The following is a 20,228-nucleotide window of genomic DNA, read 5'->3' as shown; positions in this document are numbered from 1 at the left end:
TAACTCCCAAAAAATTGTACATTGCAAACTGATATGTGACACGTATTAATGGCAAAATAACATGCAAAACAGGCAACAGCAAAAATGGTTACTAAACAGGTGGGGCTCAAATCAGAAGTGGCCCTGCCACAAGCAAAGAAAAAGACAAGGGCCTGGATTCAATCCAATCAGCAGTTTATCTGCGTTTTAGCACGCTTTACATTTTAAAGGTCATTTCTGATTGAGCAGACCTATGCCGTGCTTACTGTGAATGTGATCTCTGTGGACTCTGAAATAAATAAGCTTTTAAAAGGTGCATAGCTGGCAAAACGCAAATGGAATTAATCCCAGGCAAGGACACAGCAGCCTACATACAGTACACAACAAAAATAATAATCCAAGATTTAAGTGTTCCGCAGGGCTGATAATAGCAGTGGTTGTGGTGCGCTGTGCGTGGAGGGAAGGTCAGAGCAGAAAGGCTTTTGAATGACTGCTGCTTGACCTTTATCAACAATGGGCCAGTGGGAGAGAGAGGTAACCTCAGCAGCCCAACCGTGTCCATGCTTGCCAGTAGCTGGCTCTGAGCTGTGCTTTGCTGCTCTATAACCAACCTGGTCTCAGAGCATTTTGTATTGTTCTTTACGTAAATCCGAGACACTCATTTTAGTATGATGTGTCAAGAACCAATTTGACAGAGCTTAAAGAATTTTTGAAAGAATAATGGGAAAATGTTGCACGATCCAGGTGTGGCAAGCTCTTAGAGACTTACCCAGAAAGACTCACAGCTGCCAAAGGTGCTTCCAGAAAGTATTGACTCAGGTGTGTGAATACTTCTGTAAAATATGTATTTCTGTATGACATTTTCTATGAATTTGAAAAAAAATCTAAAAACATGTTTTCACTTCGTCATTATGGGCTATTGTGTGTATCCATTTTGAATTCAGGCTGTATGTAACAACAAAATATGGAATAAATCAAGGGGTATGAATACTTTCTGAAGGCATACATCTACGCTCTAACTAAACATTAAAAAAATATATTTGTAGTGTGTTTTAAATTAAAATACATTGGTTTTCTCAGAAAATCCCAATTTTTGTCACATCCTGATCTGTTTCACCTGTCTTGTGCTTGTCTCCACCCCCCTCCAGGTGTCGCCCATCTTCCCCATTATCCCCTGTGCATTTATACCTGTGTTTTCTGTTTGTCTGTTGCCAGTGCGTCTTGTCTGGTCAAGCCTACCAGCGTGTTTTTCCCATACTCCTGTTTCTCTCTCTACCCCGTTTTTCTTGTTTTTCCAGTTTTGACCTCTCTGCCTGCCCTGACCCTGAGCCTGCCTGCCGTTCTGTACCTTACTGGCTCTGCCCTGGATTACTGACCTCTGCCTGCCCTTGACCTGTCGTCTGCCTGCCCCGTTTTGTTAATAGACATCTGTGATTCGAACTGTGCATCTGGGTCTTATCCTGAGTTGTGATAATTTTGGCATGTCCCATGTCATGTTTGTCCGACTTAAAGATTTTAACCCACTTAACATCCCCAACTTTCCCCAAGTGTTCACAACCAATGTAAAGCCCTAATAACATTTGTTGCTTTGACAAAGTGATTTCTGAAGATGTATTATTTATTTCATTTGATTAGTGATTCATGTCCCTCAGGTTAAAGGTCAACCCTGTTACGTCAACTGAACTCTCGTTTAAATATGGTGAAATTATTCCTTTTTAAATGATTTTTTTCAAAAGGAGTTGGAAAAACATGTTTGTTATGACGTTAAAACGTGCTTTTTATGACAAAATGTTACAATTAGGTGAAATAAAAAGTTAACACTACCCGAAAAGGCACTCTATTCCTGGAACAAAACTTCTGTGTTCACTGATCTGTGTCCATTCCTCCCATATCTATGACCACAGACAGGCTAGTGCCTACTACCTGTCCTATAGGACCAGGGCTAGGGGCTGTAGAGAACACCTGTCATCCAAAGGTGCATCAGAGAGTTCCACAAACACAGAGAAAGTGTGTTTCTCACAGTTCCTCTTTTTCCCTTCCAGGCATCCATTTTCAAACGTCAGGTCTAGCAAATACCTCCGAAGGCGTTTCTCTTAGTGTAAAGGATGTCACGCTGCTTGCTTAGCCAGTACCACTTCCTCCCGATTCGGCCCATACCTGGCGTGAACTCAGGACGTCTGACTTACAAACACACGTAGCGCCCTCCTCAAGCGTCTTAGCCGATCGCGCCACCTCAAAAGCTAGCTAATGAGGCGACGCAAGCGGGACACTTAAGTGTCCAATATGTCACCCAGGCAAGCAGACCTTTCCTGCAAACAGAAGTCCCACTATAGTGAAAAATATAGATAGAACAAAGAGTACATATGAGGACCCCACCACAGTGTTGTTGGGTAGTTTATAAGGTTGACCCCCGACCTCATCGATGTAAAATCCTATAGGAAATATCAGAGCCGCCATACAAAACAGGATCACTGTGGAGGAGAGAGAAAACATTTTACAAACACAGTCGTCTTAAAAACACTATTCACAGTGCATAGAATTTAAGGAGCAATATCTCTTACAACATTGAAAAAATAGGCAGCATCAGTGTACACAACGTCAGGCTAAATTCTATATTGCGTTTTCATGGGCACTGAAGCCTGATCTAAGTGACATACTGTATATCAGGTTATCATGTAGTGTGAATAGTCTGAATACCTAAAATCACACAGTTATGTCTAGTCATTATGATCAATAACTCCCAGAATAAACTAATTCAGACATTACTCACCACTCTGATATCAAAATATAACATATATATATATATTTAAAATCTATCTTTACACCTGAGCGCTCAACAAAATCAATTTACATTGTCATATTACATTGTCATTACTTAATTATTATACCTCAAGGTCATTTTTGCCCAATAATGATTCAGCTAAAATAACCTCTCGAAGTATAATAATAACAAAGAATGTTATTTCGTCATATCCCTTGGACCACTAAAATCCCTCCTACTGGTTTTAGGTCTGCTAATAGCAGCCCCATGGTCTCTTTCCCTCTTAAAATAGCAACAGACCCATTTACTGTAGCCTACGTGTTCAAGGAGCCACTCAGCACAGCCACAGTTACCACACAAAAGCTTTTCCTAAAATGAAACCCAAGTGACATTAATCTCAAATCAATTCGCTAACATCCATTAGTGATATAACAACAATCTTAAGGTGCTTTGAAGCTGTAGGCCAACTAATGGTTATGCCTCAAATGACCCTGGCCTATTCCCTAGTCTGTACGACTTTAACCAGAGCCCACATAGGGGATAATGGGGGATTATGTCTGGCCCCACTCATGAATGAAAGGGTGACTTAGTGTTGGCTATGTTTCTGTATTTATCATATTGTGGTTTTTGTCTCTTTGCCGTCACTGTAAACAAGAACTGGTTCTCCATTGACCTGCCTGGTTGAATAACCGTTAAATAAGTCAAAATGAAACATACTCCCAGTGAAGGCAATCCAGCGGGCGTAACGAGTGGCTTCACGGTACCAGTGTGATAACACTAGCAGGCCGCAGGTCACCGTGAGGGAGATGATGCCCAGGATGATGAAGAAGAGGGTGGTGACCCACTCTGGGGGCAGCCGCGGGGGGATACAGGTCCGGTCACGTCCGTGGATGGTCTGGCACTGCCGCACCAGGCCTACCGTCAGGGAACCTAGAGACAGAGAGAGAGAGAGAGAGACAGATCAGTCAGGGTTAGATCACACACGACCAGCAGTCCCGCTGTCAGAGCACCTACAGAGAGAGTGCTTAATCACATAGACACACAGAGGGAGAGTATCTTTCATCACACACAGAGCATACTCTCGCTGGTCAACTGTGCTGTCCCACCACAAGATGTACACATTGTTTTATTAGAAGAAGCATAACCCATAGCAGCAGATTGCATCAGTTATGAAATATCCCTCATCTGGTGATGGTGTCCCCATTAGATAAGCTAAGATCTGTATGAGGCATGACGGCATTACATCACGTCTGGACTAATGACCTCCCTGGTGACACCGGTTTCCACTTCCAGTCCCCTGTGACCACACAAAGTAGAGCTCAAGGAGGGTTGGTATAATAACAAGGCTGAAGAGTAGGACTCCTAGGCCCTGAACCAATGCCAGGGGTCCCTGAGGAATCAATCAATGGCCTAAGACTCAGATGGCTCAGGACCAGAGCCCCTGACACCACAGAGAGAGATGAGATAAAGGAGAGAGAGAAAAGAGAGAGTGAAGAGAGGCCTTACATCAGAAAGTAACTCACTGCCAAACTGCCTCTCCTCTCCTGCCCCAAAGCCTGGTGGGTCCAATTATGTCAGTTAGTTAGGCCTGCTGAAGACATAACGCTTTCGACAACAACAAGATCATATACGAACTCCACCCTTCCTGTCTGTCCTTGACCCAACACAGAATACAGCGGCAAGAAAAAGTATGCGAACCCTTTGGAATTACCTGGATTTCTGAATAAATTGGTCATAAAATTTGATCTAATCTTCATCTTAGTCCCAAAAATAGACAAACACAGTGTGTTAAACTAATAACACACATATTATTGTATTTTTCTGGTCGATATTGAATACGTCATTTAAACATTCACAGTGTAGGTTGGGAAAGTATGTGAACCCCTAGGCTAATGACTTCTTCAAAAGCTAATTGGAGTCAGGAGTCAGATAACCTGGAGTCCAATCAATGAGACGAGATTGGTTCATCACACACAGAGCATATACAGCCCTATAAAAAACACTCACAAAATTTGAGTTTGCTATTCACAAGAAGCATTGTCTGATGTGAACCATGCCTCGAACAAAAGAGATCTCAGAAGACCTAAGATTAAGAATTGTTGGCTTGCATAAAGCTGGAAAGGGTTACAAAAGTATCTCTAAAAGCCTGGATGTTCATCTGTCCACTGTTGCTCCTCTCCCTAGGAGTGACCGTCCTGCAAAGATGACTGCAAGAGCACAGCGCATAATGCTCAATGAGGTTAAGAAGAATCCTAAAGACTTACAGAAATCTATAAAACATGCTAGCATCTCTGTTGACGAGACTACGATACCTAAAACCCTAAACAAGAATGGTGTTCATGGGAGGTCACCACGGAAGAAGCCACTGCTGTCCAAAAAAAACATTGCTGCACGTCTGAAGTTCGCAAAAGAGCACCTGGATGTTCCACAGCGCTTCTGGCAAAAATATTCTGTGGACAGATGAAACAACTTGAGTTATTTGGAAGGAGCACACATCACTATGTGTTGGGATAAAATGGCACAGCACACTACCATCAAAACCTCATCCCAACTGTAAAGTATGGTGGAGTGAGCATCATGGTTTAGGGCTGCTTTGCTGCTTCAGGGCCTGGACAGCTTGCTATCATCGTCGGAAAAATGAATGAAATTCATTTTGCAGGAGAATGTAAGGCTATCTGTCCGCCAATTGAAGCTCAACAGAAGTTAGGTGATGCAACAGGGCAACGACGCAAAACACAGTCAGTAAAATCAACAACAGAATGGCTTCAACAGAAGAAAATACGCCTTCTGGAGTGGCCCAGTCAGAGTCCTGACCTCAACCCGATTTATAATGCTGTGGCATGACCTTGAGAGCGGTTCACACCAGACATCCTAAGAATATTGCTGAACTGAAACAGTTTTGTAAAGATGAACGGTCCAAAATTCCTCCTGACCGTTGTACAGGTCTGATCCACAACTACAGAAAACGTTTGGTTGAGGTTATTGCTGCCAAAGTAGGATCAACCAGTTATTAAATCCAAGGGTTCACATACTTTTCCCACCCTGCACTGTGAATGTTTACACGGTGTGTTCAATAAAGACATGAAAACGTATGATTGATTGTGTGTTATTAGTTTAAGCAAACTGTGTTAATCTATTGTTGTGACTTAAAGATCAGATCAAATGTATTGACCAATTTATGCAGAAATCCAGGTAATTACAAATGGTTCACATACTTTTTCTTGCCACTGTATGTCAACTCAGCAACACTCAACCCCCTCGTCAGCGATTAAGGACAATTCACCAGTATAGATTTTCATGAGAGAAATGTAAAATGAAATAATTTTTTCTCGCTGTAAGTCTCTCATGAGGCGAGCAGTTTGCCAGCACCTTGTGACTTCCAGAGGCTCGGGACGGAGCGTAGAGAGGAACAGAGGCTCGGGACGGAGCGGAGAGAGGAACAGAGGCTCGGGACGGAGCGGAGAGAGGAACAGAGGATCGGGACGGAGCGGAGAGAGGCACAGAGGCTAGGGGCAGAGCGGAGAGAGGAACAGAGGCTCGTGACGGAGCGGAGAGAGGAACAGAGGCTCGGGACGGAGCGGAGAGAGGAACAGAGGCTCGGGACGGAGCGGAGAGAGGAACAGAGGATGGAGACGGAGCGGAGAGAGGAACAGAGGCTCGGGACGGAGCGGAGAGAGGAACAGAGGATGGAGACGGAGCGGAGAGAGGAACAGAGGCTCGGGACGGAGCGGAGAGAGGAACAGAGGCTCGGGACAGAGCGGAGACAAGAACAGAGGCTCGGGACGGAGCGGAGAGAGGAACAGAGGCTCGGGACGGAGCGGAGAGAGGAACAGAGGCTCGGGACGGAGCGGAGAGAGGAACAGAGGCTCGGGACGGAGCGGAGAGAGGAACAGAGGCTCGGGACGGAGCGGAGAGAGGAACAGAGGCTCGGGACGGAGCGGAGAGAGGAACAGAGGCTCGGGACGGAGCGGAGAGAGGAACAGAGGCTCGGGACGGAGCGGAGAGAGAAACAGAGGCTCGGGACGGATCGGAGAGAGGAACAGAGGATCGGGACGGAGCGGAGAGAGGAACAGAGGCTCGGGACGGAGCGGAGAGAGGAACAGAGGCTCGGGACGGAGCGGAGAGAGGAACAGAGGCTCGGGACGGAGCGGAGAGAGGAACAGAGGCTCGGGACGGATCGGAGAGTGGAACAGAGGCTCGGGACGGAGCGGAGAGAGGAACAGAGGCTCGGGACGGAGCGGAGAGAGGAACAGAGGCTCGGGACGGAGCGGAGAGAGAAACAGAGGCTCGGGACGGAGCGGAGAGAGGAACAGAGGCTCGGGACGGAGCGGAGAGAGGAACAGAGTCTCGGGACGGAGCGGAGAGAGGAACAGAGGCTCTGGACGGAGCGGAGAGAGGAACAGAGGCTCGGGCAGAGCGGAGAGAGGAACAGAGGCTCAGGACGGAGCGGAGAGAGGAACAGAGGCTCGGGCAGAGCGGAGAGAGGAACAGAGGCTCAGGACGGAGCGGAGAGTGGAACAGAGGCTCGGGAAGGAGCGGAGAGAGGAACAGAGGCTCGGGACGGAGCGGAGAGAGGAACAGAGGCTCGGGACGGAGCGGAGAGAGGAACAGAGGCTCGGGACGGAGCGGAGAGAGGAACAGAGGCTCGGGACGGATCGGAGAGTGGAACAGAGGCTCGGGACGGAGCGGAGAGAGGAACAGAGGCTCGGGACGGAGCGGAGAGAGGAACAGAGGCTCGGGACGGAGCGGAGAGAGGAACAGAGGCTCGGGACGGAGCGGAGAGAGGAACAGAGGCTCGGGACAGAGCGGAGAGAGGAACAGAGGCTCGGGACGGAGCGGAGAGAGGAACAGAGGCTCTGGACGGAGCGGAGAGAGGAACAGAGGCTCGGGCAGAGCGGAGAGAGGAACAGAGGCTCAGGACGGAGCGGAGAGAGGAACAGAGGCTCGGGCAGAGCGGAGAGAGGAACAGAGGCTCAGGACGGAGCGGAGAGTGGAACAGAGGCTCGGGAAGGAGCGGAGAGAGGAACAGAGGCTCGGGACGGAGCGGAGAGAGGAACAGAGGCTCGGGACGGAGTGGAGAGAGGAACAGAGGATGGAGAAAGAGAGATTAGAGGAGAGAGGAACTAAGGCTGGAGAAATAGCAGAGAGAGGAACAGTGGTCTTGGCACAACCATTTTTTATCTATTGGATTAAAGAGATGGATGGAGATGAATTTAGTAATTGGACAGATCGGTCCAGTCCTGCTGAGACTAACAAATACCCCATTATGGCTCTGAAACAAGAACATACTGTACATCACTAAAGAGGGGAGGGGAGGGGAGGGAGAAAATGAGTATGGACCAATATGATGAGCATCCCTCAAAGGTTTAAGGACATAGTATACTGCCCTTGATGTGAGTATGCTGCCAAGGATTGGAACTTTGTCCTTAGATGCCAGCACTGAGGCTTAGTAATAGCAATTTAGTGATTTGCCATTCGGTGTTCAGTATGTAAAGCACAGGAGGCTTCTGAGGGGAGGACGGCTCATAATAATGGCTTAAATGGAGTGAATGGAATGTTATCAAACACAGAAACCATCTGTTTGATGTATTCTATATTCCATTTATTCAGTTCCAGCCATTACTATAAGAACATCCTCCCTAATTAAGGTGCCACCAGCCACCTGTGATGTCGAGACACACACGTAGGCCTACTGTAAATGTATGTAATGTTGACCACAGCTGTTATGCCATGGCTATTGACACGGCATCCTAATGTATATAATTAATCATTACTAAACCAAACTAATGTGTCATGTTTCCTCATTCATTATAGTGGTCCAGTTTGCTTCCCAATGACCAGAATCACAAATGAATGGAAGACTAATGATATATGAACAACCCTGATACAGATCATGTTATAGGAGAGATCATGAGATCATACAGATCATGTTGTAGTACAGAGATCATGAGATCATACAGATCATGTTGTAGTACAGAGATCATGTTATAGGAGAGATCATGTTATAGTACCGGTCAGAGATCATGTTATAGTACAGAGATCATGTTATAGTACCGGTCAGAGATCATGTTATAGTACAGAGATCATGTTATAGTACAGAGATCATGTTATAGTACCGGTCAGAGATCATGTTATAGTACAGAGATCATGTTATAGTACCGGTCAGAGATCATGTTATAGTACAGAGATCATGTTATAGTACCGGTCAGAGATCATGTTATAGTACAGAGATCATGTTATAGTACCGGTCAGAGATCATGTTATAGTACAGAGATCATGTTATAGTACCGGTCAGAGATCATGTTATAGTACAGAGATCATGTTATAGTACAGAGATCATGTTATAGTACAGAGATCATGTTATAGTACAGAGATCATGTTATAGTACCGGTCAGAGATCATGTTATAGTACAGAGATCATGTTATAGTACCGGTCAGAGATCATGTTATAGTACAGAGATCATGTTATAGTACAGAGATCATGTTATAGTACAGAGATCATGTTATAGTACCGGTCAGAGATCTGAGTGGAAAACTTCCCATCAATGGTGTTTTTGTTTACTTTAGCTGATTTGTTTTGAAGATAAACCCTTTCATTAGTTTAGATACAGTTGAAGTCGGAAGTTTACATATGCTTAGGTTGGAGTCATTAAAACTCTTTTTTTAAACCACTCCACAAATTTCTTGATAACAAACTATAGTTTTGGCAAGTCGGTTAATTTTTCCAACAATTGTTTCAACAATTGTAATTTTTCCAACAATTGTTTACAGACAGATTATTCCACTTAGAATTCACTGTATCACAATTCCAGTGGGTCAGAAGTTCACATACACTAAGTTGACTGTGTCTTTAAACAGCTTGGAAAATTCCAGAAAATGATGTCATGGCTTTAGAAGCTTCTGATACGCTAATTGACATCATTTGAGTCAATGTGGATGTATTTCAAGGCCTACCTTCAAACTCACTGCCTCTTTGCTTGACATCATGGGAAAATCAAAAGAAATCAGCCAAGACCTCACCAAAAATCTTGTAGACCTCCACAAGTCTGGTTCATCCTTGGGAGCAATTTCCAAACGCCTGAAGGTACCACGTTCATCTGTACAAACAATAGTATGCAAGTATAAACACCATGGGACCATGCAGCCGTCATATCCGCTCAGGAAGGAGACGAGTTCTGTCTCCTAGAGATGAACGTACCTTGGTGTGAAAAGTGCAAATAAATCCCAGAACAGCAAAGGACCTTGTAAAGATGCTGGAGGAAACAGGTACAAAAGTATCTATATCCACAGTAAAACGAGTCCTATATCGACATAACTTAAAAGGCCGCTCAGCAAGGAAGAAGCCACTGCTCCAAAACCATCATAAAAAAGACAGACTATGGTTTGCAACTGCACGTGGGGACAAAGATTGTACTTTTTGGTCCTCTGGTCTGATAAAAAATAGAACAAAAATAGAACTGTTTGGCCATAATGACCATCAATATGGGAGGCTTGCAAGCTGAAGAACACCATCCAAATCGTGAAGTACGGGGGTGGCAGCATCATATTGTGGCATCATGAGGAAGGAAAATGATGTGGATATATTGAAGCAACATCTCAAGACATCAGTCAGGAAGTTAAAGCTTGGTCACAAATGGGTCTTCCAAATGGACAATGACCCCAGGCATACTTCCAAAGTTGTAGCAAAATGGCTTAAGGACAACAAAGTCAAGGTATTGGAGTGGCCATCACAAAGCCCTGACCTCAATCCTATAGAAAATTTGAGGGCAGAACTGAAAAAGTGTGTGCGAACAAGGAAGCTACAAACCTGACTCAGTTACACCAGCTCTGTCAAGAGGAATGGGCCAAAATTCACCCAACTTATTGTGGGAAGCTTGTGGAAGGCTACCCGAAACGTTTGACCCAAGTTAAACAATTTAAAGGTAATGCTACCAAATACTAATTGAGTGTACGTAAAATTCTGACCCACTGGGAATGTGATGAAATAAATAAAAGCTGAAATAAATCATTCTCTCTACTATTATTGTAACTATATCCTGTCATGACACAATATTTTCCTCTCTTTAGCAAACTTACACACCCATTCCATAGCTTGTCAATGATCTAAATGCTACTTTTTGTTCCTTGGCACCCTTGGAGGCCATTTCTAATTGTTGGGACTGTTTTAGATGCGTAACACATCAGGCTGGTCTGATAGCCAGGGCTTTGAGACACAGGGAGGTGTGTGTGACTGCGTGTGATTGTGGGCCAATGTCTGTACTTAGTAAAGACTTCCCCATGCAGCCCCAGTCAGTCCCCTGCTGCTACAGACTTCAATACAGAATACCTGCATAACAACCAGGAGGCACGTCAGTATAACTCACACACCTCTATAAACTTGTTCAAAGCTTCACCTCCTGGATAACTACTTAGAGAGGACAGAGGTTTGCTGTAAACAAATAAACCATAATGCTAACTTTCCAGAATAAAGTTCAGGTGATGAGAGACTTTTGGGTTTCTAATAACATTTTCCAATCTGATGATGTCATTGTCAACATCTGTTTATCTGTGAGGAATGAGCATCAACATCTGGGTGCTGCCAAAATACTAGACTGGCAAATGAACTTAATTGTCAGGAACAACTAGGTCTATGCATTTATCCATTTCACATGAACAAAACAATATGTTTGGACCTCAGATACACAAACAGGGCCTTCCAGTCAAGGCAATTTCCTTGATAATTGAGTTGTGAGTGCTTCATCTGAAAGAATTCTACCTCCCAGCGGACCTCATCAGGAAAGACTCCACACATCTCCATTTACAAACAATGCTTCTCTCCACCTGGTAATTACTAGCAGGCAAATTAGGCTGGAACAAAAGGCTTTTAACCCTGCTTGATTTCATACCTTCTCTGTTGTGTGGGATGAAAGGAGGAAGTATCACAAGGGAAGTCAAGTCAAGCCTGTTTCTGTTCCTTCTTTGCATTGTATGTTCTACCTGAATGCTAATGGCCTGTTGTAACAGTGTAATGTAGGCTATAAATTGAACATTTTCAGGTTTGTATAAATTCTCAATGTGCTGAGCACATAAGACAGTTATAACATTGTTATAACCATGTTTTAAAACCTCAGATTCATTATGTGATGTTGGTGGTCTTGTGGGAGGGAAGTGGGATATTATATCTAGTTTGGTCCTTCCTATGTTTGAATTCTTTGTCCCGGTGTACATGATGTACAAAAAATAAAAAGTATGATCACAAATGATACCGTTAAAATCTAAACACAGGACTCAATAAGTTACATCTCTGTCCTGGTTCCTACCGCACAACAACAAGGGGGAAATGTCACCTATCCCCGTCGTTTATGCAGTAGGCCACAGCATGGAACTACAATCTGCTGACTACAGCTGTAGCTAAAGGTCACCAGCTCATTCCAAGTAGCCTGTTTTGTAGCTGTACAACAACAACAAAGCAGTAGCCTACCTTTACTCCTGCACTTCACTTTACCATGTCCTCAGACTGGTAACTGTTGATTAAATACAAATGCCTCAGTCTGTGTCAGATGCATATAACAGACAGAGAGTGAGTGGAGAGCTGAACAGACCTCCAAGGGCATAGCTGGATAAGTGGCACTCACTTCACATCGCTCAGTCTGACACACTATTTGTCAACGGAGGTGAGTTGGTAGCTGGTACAGGAAGGCGTATATGCCTTGAAGGGACATGGGGTATAGGAGCATGTTGGGGTGGAAAAGTAGAGGGCAGATCATTTATCAGCAGCTGTATTTTGGAGAGTGATGATGTGGATGTAGGGAGAAAGAGAGCAGGAATGCTATAAGTGTAACACAACATTTAGAAGGTCTTAGACGAGGCCTCAGTACATTCTGAAGCTCCCTTGACCTGTCAAGAGAAAGGACACCACAATGCCAAAGTGCTACACTTGGAAAAGTATGACTGACGCAGTAGAGCGGAAAGAGAATGATTCAAAAGGTTTGGCCAATGTGAAGTGAATATCTAGAAGAATAGTGTGTCAATGCACATTATTGACAGTCAGCTGTAGCAGCCTAGACACCAATGGTAGACAGATGGCGGGTGCGTGGCTGTCAAGTAAATACGTCAATTAAGTTAAATGAGCTCACCTAACTTACCAGCTGCATCTCCTGTGTTGATCCAGTCCGGATTGGCAATACTGGCGATAGCAAAGATATCTGCTGCTAGGAAGAGACATCCTGATATGACGGTGAGTTTATCCATTTCTCAGACGTGGATGCTCTCTTCTCCTTTATATTGAGTCGAAGAGGAAAGTCTCCTCTATCTCGCCCCCTCCAAGGGCAGATAGGACAAAAGAGATTCAGGCATGGATTTCAACGTCCCATATCAATGTTTTGGTTATGCCCAGTGGATGTATTGTCATCGTCCTCTTGGTTGAAGGGCAAGCCTCTCATCTTTACGCGGCAGTCCTGGTGTAGGATTTATGCAAAGCCGTTTCCGTTCATTGCCTTATAACTATCGACTATGGCCCTGGCTATGAACGCCCACTGTTTCACCCATTACCATAGCTCAGTATTGCAACAGGGTAGCTGATGGTGTCCCGAAAATATATTTGAAAGATGAGTTGAAGGAAAACTCAAAAGTTCCGCGACAATTTTCGCCGAAATGATGTTATTTAAGAGATGCTTGCAAGAGTGCATATTATACCGCTTCTTTCCTGTGTCCGTTTATCTTCTCCATCTGAGATGTCTTCATTGAAAACAAATGAAAATTCCATAAAATACAAATCTTGTATGCAATGGTCAGATTTCATAATCTGCCAATACTCCCTTCAATAGAAATACCGTTGTTTGTCCCTCCTGTAATGCCCGTCAGATGTATCCATTCGAGGTTATAATGTAGCCTGTAATGCCCGTCCGATGTATCCATTCGAGGTTATAATGTAGCCTAGCAATGTAGTGAAGGGGAATCAGCTCAATGGAATCAGCAGTAACAAAACTCGCTGTTCTCTGGCAATGTGAAACAAGCGACATTAAGATCACGTGATCATTCGGCAAAATGTCTAAATAAAAGTCCCCCTGAAAAAAATGTAACACGACTGTTTGTCACGGTCGTCGTATGAATGAGACCAAAGCGCAGCGTGTGTATTGTTCCACATCTTTATTTAACTGTGAAACTATGCAAGACATACAATAAACTAATAAACAAAAACAACAAACCGTGACGAAGAGGTGCAACATACACTAACTCAAAATAATCTCCCACAAACACTAGTGGGAAAAACAACAACTTAAATATGATCCCCAATTAGAGACAATGATGACCCGCTGCCTCTAATTGGGAATCATACGCAAACCCCAACCTAGAAAAAAGAACCTAGAACACAACATAGAAAATGTAAACTAGACAAAAACACCAACATTGAAAAAAGAACCTAGAACACAACATAGAACATTTTAACTAGACAAAAACCCAACATAGAAAAAAGAAACTAGAACCAACATAGAAATAAATAAACTAGACCAAACTCCCCAGTCACGCCCTGACCTACTCTACCATAGAAAAATACAAGCTCTCTATGGTCAGGACGTGACAAGCTCCCCCCCCAAAGGTGCGGACTCCGGCCGCAAAACCTGAAACCAAAAGGGAGGGTTAGGGGGGGTTTCTAATGTTGGTGGCAGCTTTGGTGCAGGACGAAGAACCCTCTCATCCTGTGAACTCACCAGCATTGGTGGAGGCTCTGGGCTGCCGACCGTCGCTGGAGGCCCCGGACCACGGACTGTGGGCCCTCTCCGGAGGCTCCGGACTGTGGGCCCTCTCAGGAGGCTCCGGATTGTGGGCCCTCTCAGGAGGCTCTGGACTGTGGGCCCTCTCAGAGGCCTCTGGAGGCCTAGTGAGTGGAGCCGGGACAGGTGGCACCAGACTGGTGACACAAACTTCAGGGCAAGTGCGAGGAGCATGCACAGGACGTACTAGACTGGGAAGGCGCCCTGGAGGCCTGATGCGTGGGACCGGTACAGGTGGCACCGGATTAGTGACACGCACCTCAGGGAGAGTGCGAGGAGGAGGCACAGGACATACCTGACTGGGAACACGCACTTCAGGGAGAGTGCGGGGAGCAGGCACAGGACATACTGAGCTGTGGAGGCGCACTGGAGACCTGGTGCGTAGAACCGGTGCAGGATATACTGGACCGTGAAGGCGCTCTGGAGGTCTGGAGCGTAGAGCTGGCACAACCCGTCCTGGCTGGATACTCACTTTAGCCGGGCAAGTGCAGGGCGCTGGCACAGGACACATTGGGCTGTGAAGGCGCACTGGCGACACAGTGCGTAGAGCTGGTGCAGGATATCCTGGACCGAGGAGACGCACCGGAGACCAGGAGCGCTGAGCTGGCACAACCCGTCCTGGCTGAATGCTCACTTTAGCCCGGCAAATGCGGGGAGCCGGCAACGAGCGCGGGCTGTGAATGCGCACTGGAGATACGGTGTGCATCACCGCTTAACATGGTGCCTGTCTGGTCACACGCTCCCCACGGTAAGCATGGGGAGTTGGCTCAGGTCTCAACCCTGACTCTGCCAATCTCCCCATGTGCTGCCCCCCCAAAAAACATTTTTGGAGCTGCCCCTCGGGCTTCCGTCGTTGCCGTGCTAGTTCCTCGTATTGTCGCCGTTCCTCTCTCACTGTCTCCGCCTGCTTCCATGGCAGGGTCTTGTCCCCTGCCATTACCTCCTCCCATGTCCAGGATGTCCTCCACTCTCTTCTCTCCCGGGCCCAGAATCCCTGCTCCTCCTGGGCACGCTGCTTGGTCCTTTGGTGGTAGGAGAGTCATATGTGGTCCCGTGTGGCTCAGTTGGTAGAGCTGGTAGAGCATGGTGTTTGCAACGCCAGGGTTGTGGGTTCGATTCCCACGGGGGACCAGTACAGAAAAAAAATATATATTAAATTTATGCATTCACTACTGTAAGTCGCTCTGGATAAGAGCATCTGCTAAATGACTAAAATGTATGAATGAGACCAAAGCACAGCGTGTGTATTGTTCCACATCTTTATTTAACTGTGAAACTATGCAAGGCATACAATAAACTAATAAACAAAAACAACAAACCGTGACGAAGAGGTGCAACATACACTAACTCAAAATAATCTCCCACAAACACTAGTTGTCACGTCCTGACCATACAAAGCTTTTATTTTCTATGGTAGAGTAGGTCAGGGCGTGACAGGGGGTTTTGTCTAGTTGAAATTTTCTATGTTGGGTGGTTCTAGTTTCTGTATTTCTATGTTGTTGTTTTTTGGGATGATCTCCAATTAGAGGCAGCTGGTCATCGTTGTCTCAAATTGGGGATTATATTTAAATTGTTGTTTTTCCCAACTGGTTTTGTGGGAGATTATTTTGAGTTAGTGTATGTTGCACCTCTTCGTCACGGTTTGTTGTTTTGTTTATTAGTTTATTTGTATGTCTTGCATAGTTTCACAGTTATAATAAAATGTGGAACGATACACACACACTGCGTCTTGGTCTCCTTCATCATATGACAAACGTGACACTAGTAGGAAAAACAACAACTTAAATATGATCCCCCAATTAGAGACAACGATGACCCGCTGCCTCTAATTGGGAATCATACGCAAACCCCAACCTAGAAAATAGAAACTAGAACTAACATATAAATAAACTAGACCAAACCCCCCAGTCACGCCCTGACCTACTCTACCATAGAAAAATACAAGCTCTCTATGGTCAGGACGTGACACTGTTACAGGATGTTTTTCTGATTTATAGTTTAAAGTGACTTAAACATGTATTTATTAATAAAAACAACTAACAATTTATTAACGAAATAAATAAACAAATATGTATTTTCTGTCTATATTTTTTACTATAATGATACAACAATAACATCACTGTTGCTGGAAGTTTTAATCGTTTTAAACTATTTATTTTTTATTTTATTTCACCTTTATTTAACCAGAACAAGTTCTCATTTACAACTGCGACCTGGCCAAGATAAAGCAAAGCAGTGCGACACAAACAACAACACAGAGTTACACATGGAATAAACAAGCGTACAGTCAATAACACAATAAAAAAAATCTATATACAGTGTGTGCAAATGAGGTAAGATTAGGGAGGTAAGGCAATAAATAGGCCATATTGGCGAAGTAATTACAATTTAGCAACTAAACACTGGAGTGATAGACGTGCAGAAGATGAATGTGCAAGTAGAGATACTAGGGTGCAAAGCAGCAAAAAAACAAACAATATGGGGATGAGGTAGTTGGATGGGCTATTTACAGATGGGCTGTGTACAGGTGCAATGATCTGTGAGCTGCTCTGACAGCTGATGCTTAAAGTTAGTAAGGGAGATATAAGTCTCCAGCTTCAGTGATTTTTGCGATCTGTTCCAGGCATTGGCAGCAGAGAACTGGAAGGAAAGATGGCCAAAGAGTAATAGGCTTTGGGGGTGACTAGTGAAATATACCTGCTGGAGCGCGTGCTACGGGTGGGTGCTGCTATGGTGACCAGTGAGCTGAGATAAGGCGGGGCTTTACCTAGCAAAGACTTATAGATGACCTGGAGCCAGTGGGTTTGGTGACAAATATGAAGCGAGGGCCAGCCAACGAGAGCATACAGGTCACAGTGGTGGGTAGCATATGAGGCTTTGGTGACAAAACGGATGGCACTGTGATAGACTGCATCCAATTTGCTGAGTAGAGTGTTGGAGACTATTTTGAAAATGACATCGCCAACGAATTCTCACAAGGGACCCTGATCTGCGCCCCCTGTTTTTCCTTATTTTCTTCATGCGAATGACAGGGATTTGGGCCAAGTCCGTGAGCAACATTATGTCATTTGCGTCAGACTTATAAAATAAAAAATCTTTGTCCAGTTCGAGGTGAGTAATCGCAGTTCTCCCTTCCAGTCTGAAATGATGCGCTCACTATCCAGCATGCGGCCCACAGTCAAGACAGAGGACTTGTTCAAGGTCTGGAAGTTTTGGACAGAGGGCTGAGAGGTCCTGGTCAGCAGGGGCTTCACTACTCCCAGTCTCTCCTCTCAAGCCCCATTCGTACAACCTCCTGTCAAATAGTACAGTATTACAACACTAGAACCTTGGACTTTTTCGACTAACCTGTAATGGCAAGAATGAAGTAGCATTTTAACTTCATGCATGTACTTTCCCTGTGATCAGACACTATTTTTCTTTCTTTGCCATCCTGCACTTTTACAGTGAGTACATAGCTCATTATTGAGTGGGAGAGGTGTTTCAATTTCCGTATTTCCCCGTACAAGAGCCCTTTTCTATTTCTGGATTTGAACATTGAAAATAACGACAGACACTATCATATTGTTCCTATACTGTTAATATTGCTGCCTCTCTGTGTAGTTGGGTATATAATAGTTGGTATATCGGTTCAGTAATATTGAAGTCAGTTCTGGTCACAGAGGGGTTCTCAATGCTGTTACACATAGCCATGATAACCAAGTTACCATGAATAAATGAATTCTGTATACATGAATTCTTAATTAAATTAATAGAATAAATTAATTATTCTCTGAATAAAACCTGAATAAAAAAATAACAAGATGTGCTTGTCATGATTTTACTTTAACTTTACATTATACCTACCCTGTATTATACAGTAGCAGATCACTCGTTAATACAGTGCATTTGGAAAGTATTCAGACCCCTTGACCTTTTCCACATTTTGCTATGTTACAACCTTATTCTAAAATTGATTAAATCATTTTTTCCCCTCATTAATCTACACACAATATCCCATAATGACAAAGCAAAAATGGGTGTTTAGAAATATCACATTTACATGAGTATTTAGACCCTTTATTTAGTACTTTGTTGAAGCATCTTTGGCAGCGATTACAGCCTCTGGTCTTCTCGGGTATGACACTACAAGCTTGGCACACCTGTATTTGTGGAGTTTCTCCCATTCTTCTCTGCAGATCCTCTCAAGCTCTGTCAGTTTGGATGGGGAGTGTCGCTGCATGGCAATTTTCAGGTCTCTCCAGAGATGGCTGGGCCACTCAAAGACATTCATTCCCGAAGCCACTCCTGCGTTGTCTTGGCTGTGTGCTTAGGGTCGTTGTCCTGTTGGAAGGTGAACTTTCGCCCCAGTCTGAGGTCCTGAGCGGTCTGGAGCAGGTTTTCATCAAGGATCACTCTGTACCTTGATCTGTTCATCTTTCCCTTGATCCTGACTGGTCTCCCAGTCCCTGCTGCTGAAAAACATCCCCACAGTATGATGCTGCCACCACCATGCTTCACTGTAGGGATTGTGCCAGGTTTCCTCCAGACGTGACAATTGGCATTTAGGCCAAAGAGTTCAATCTTGGTTTCATCAGACCAGAGAATCTTGTTTCTCATGGTCTGAGAATCCTTTAGGTGCCTTTTGGCAAACTCCAAGCGGGCTGTCATGTGCCTTTTACTGAAGAGTGGCTTCCGTCTGGCCACTAGCATAAAGGCCTGATTGGTGGAGTACTGCAGAGATGGTTGTCCTTCTGGAAGGTTCTCCCATCTCCACATTGGAACTCGAGCTGTTAGAGTGACCATCAGGTTCTTGGTCCCCTCCCTGACCAAGGCCCTTCTCCCCTGATTGTTCAGTTTAGCCAGGCAGCCAGCTCTAGGAATAGTTTTGGTGGTTCCAAACTTCTTCCATTTAAGAATTATGGAGACCACTGTGTTCTTGGGGACCTTCAATGCTGCAGAATGTTTTGGTACCCTTTCTCATATCTGTGCCTGGACACAATCCTGTCTCAGAGCTCTACAGACCTCATGGCTTAGTTTTTGCTCTGACATGCACTGTCAACTGTAAGACCTTATATAGATAGGTGCCTTTCCAAATCATGTCCAATCAATCGAATTTACCACAGGTAGACTCCAATCAAGTTGTAGAAACATCTCAAGGATGATCAACGGAAACAAGATGCACCTGATCTCAATTTCAAGTCTCATAGCAAAGGGTCTGAATACTTATGTAAATAAGGTATTTTTGTTTTTAATTTTTAATACATTTGCTAAAATTTAAAAAAACATGTTTTTGCTTTGTTATTACAGGGTAATGGGCGTAGAATTATGAGGGAAAAAATAATTTAATAAATTTTAGAATAAGGCTGTAATGTAACGAAATGTGGAAAAAGGGAAGGGGTCTGAATACTTTCCGAATGCACTGTACAGACTACACCCTTCCCTTATTTCAACCAACATTTCTGTCCACAACTTTTGAATCAGGTAATAATTAAACAGATACATGTGCTGCCTGTCCAATTGATGTAAACTTTCCACCCAAATATACATTTGAAAAAGATAACAGTATGTCTGTTGTTTTAGCAACATAATAACAGTATAATGTTATTCGTGTCTATAATAGTCAACAACAGCGATAATAACAGTTTATAGCAGTGTAACATAACTGTTTATAACAATGTACAGCACATCTACCAATGCAAGGATGCATTTCAAGATCATAAACTATTTTGTTTCTGAATCTTCAGACCCCGGAC

The 20,228-nt window shown here is 44.3% G+C and overlaps 1 protein-coding gene across 2 annotated transcripts; it reads right to left on the bottom strand.

The window, feature by feature from the left end:
* Window positions 1-1,579: 1,579 nt before the first annotated feature.
* LOC115201418 (uncharacterized protein C16orf52 homolog B) lies at window positions 1,580-13,729 on the bottom strand. 2 transcript variants are annotated; one of them, XM_029765024.1, is made up of 3 exons: window positions 12,856-13,729; window positions 3,458-3,670; window positions 1,580-2,450 (listed from the first exon to the last, which is right to left on the bottom strand). In XM_029765024.1, exons 1-3 carry the CDS (start codon window positions 12,968-12,970, stop codon window positions 2,266-2,268), a joined length of 513 nt encoding a protein of 170 aa, XP_029620884.1. In that variant the 5' UTR covers window positions 12,971-13,729; the 3' UTR covers window positions 1,580-2,265. The 2 variants fall into 2 exon arrangements, with proteins under 2 accessions (XP_029620884.1, XP_029620885.1); XM_029765025.1 differs by having other exon boundaries at window positions 12,865-13,729.
* Window positions 13,730-20,228: the final 6,499 nt, after the last annotated feature.

Source organism: Salmo trutta, chromosome 10 (assembly GCF_901001165.1).
Source record: "Salmo trutta chromosome 10, fSalTru1.1, whole genome shotgun sequence".
Classification (NCBI taxonomy): Eukaryota; Metazoa; Chordata; class Actinopteri; order Salmoniformes; family Salmonidae; genus Salmo; species Salmo trutta.
The sequence above is the reverse complement of the archived record's forward strand: the minus strand, read 5'-3'. Positions and strand labels throughout refer to the sequence as shown.

What these genes read in the sequence shown, in the direction of transcription:
- LOC115201418 (XM_029765024.1), bottom strand. Translation starts at nt 12,970, where the DNA reads ATGGATAAACTCACCGTCATATCAGGATGTCTCTTCCTAGCAGCAGAT. An exon ending in AGATGCAGCTGGTAAGTTAG is followed by an intron (nt 3,671 to 12,855) that starts GTGAGCTCATTT and finishes CTCTGTCTCTAG; the next exon opens with GTTCCCTGACGGTAGGCCTG. An exon ending in CTGGATTGCCTTCACTGGGA is followed by an intron (nt 2,451 to 3,457) that starts GTATGTTTCATT and finishes TCTCCTCCACAG; the next exon opens with TGATCCTGTTTTGTATGGCG.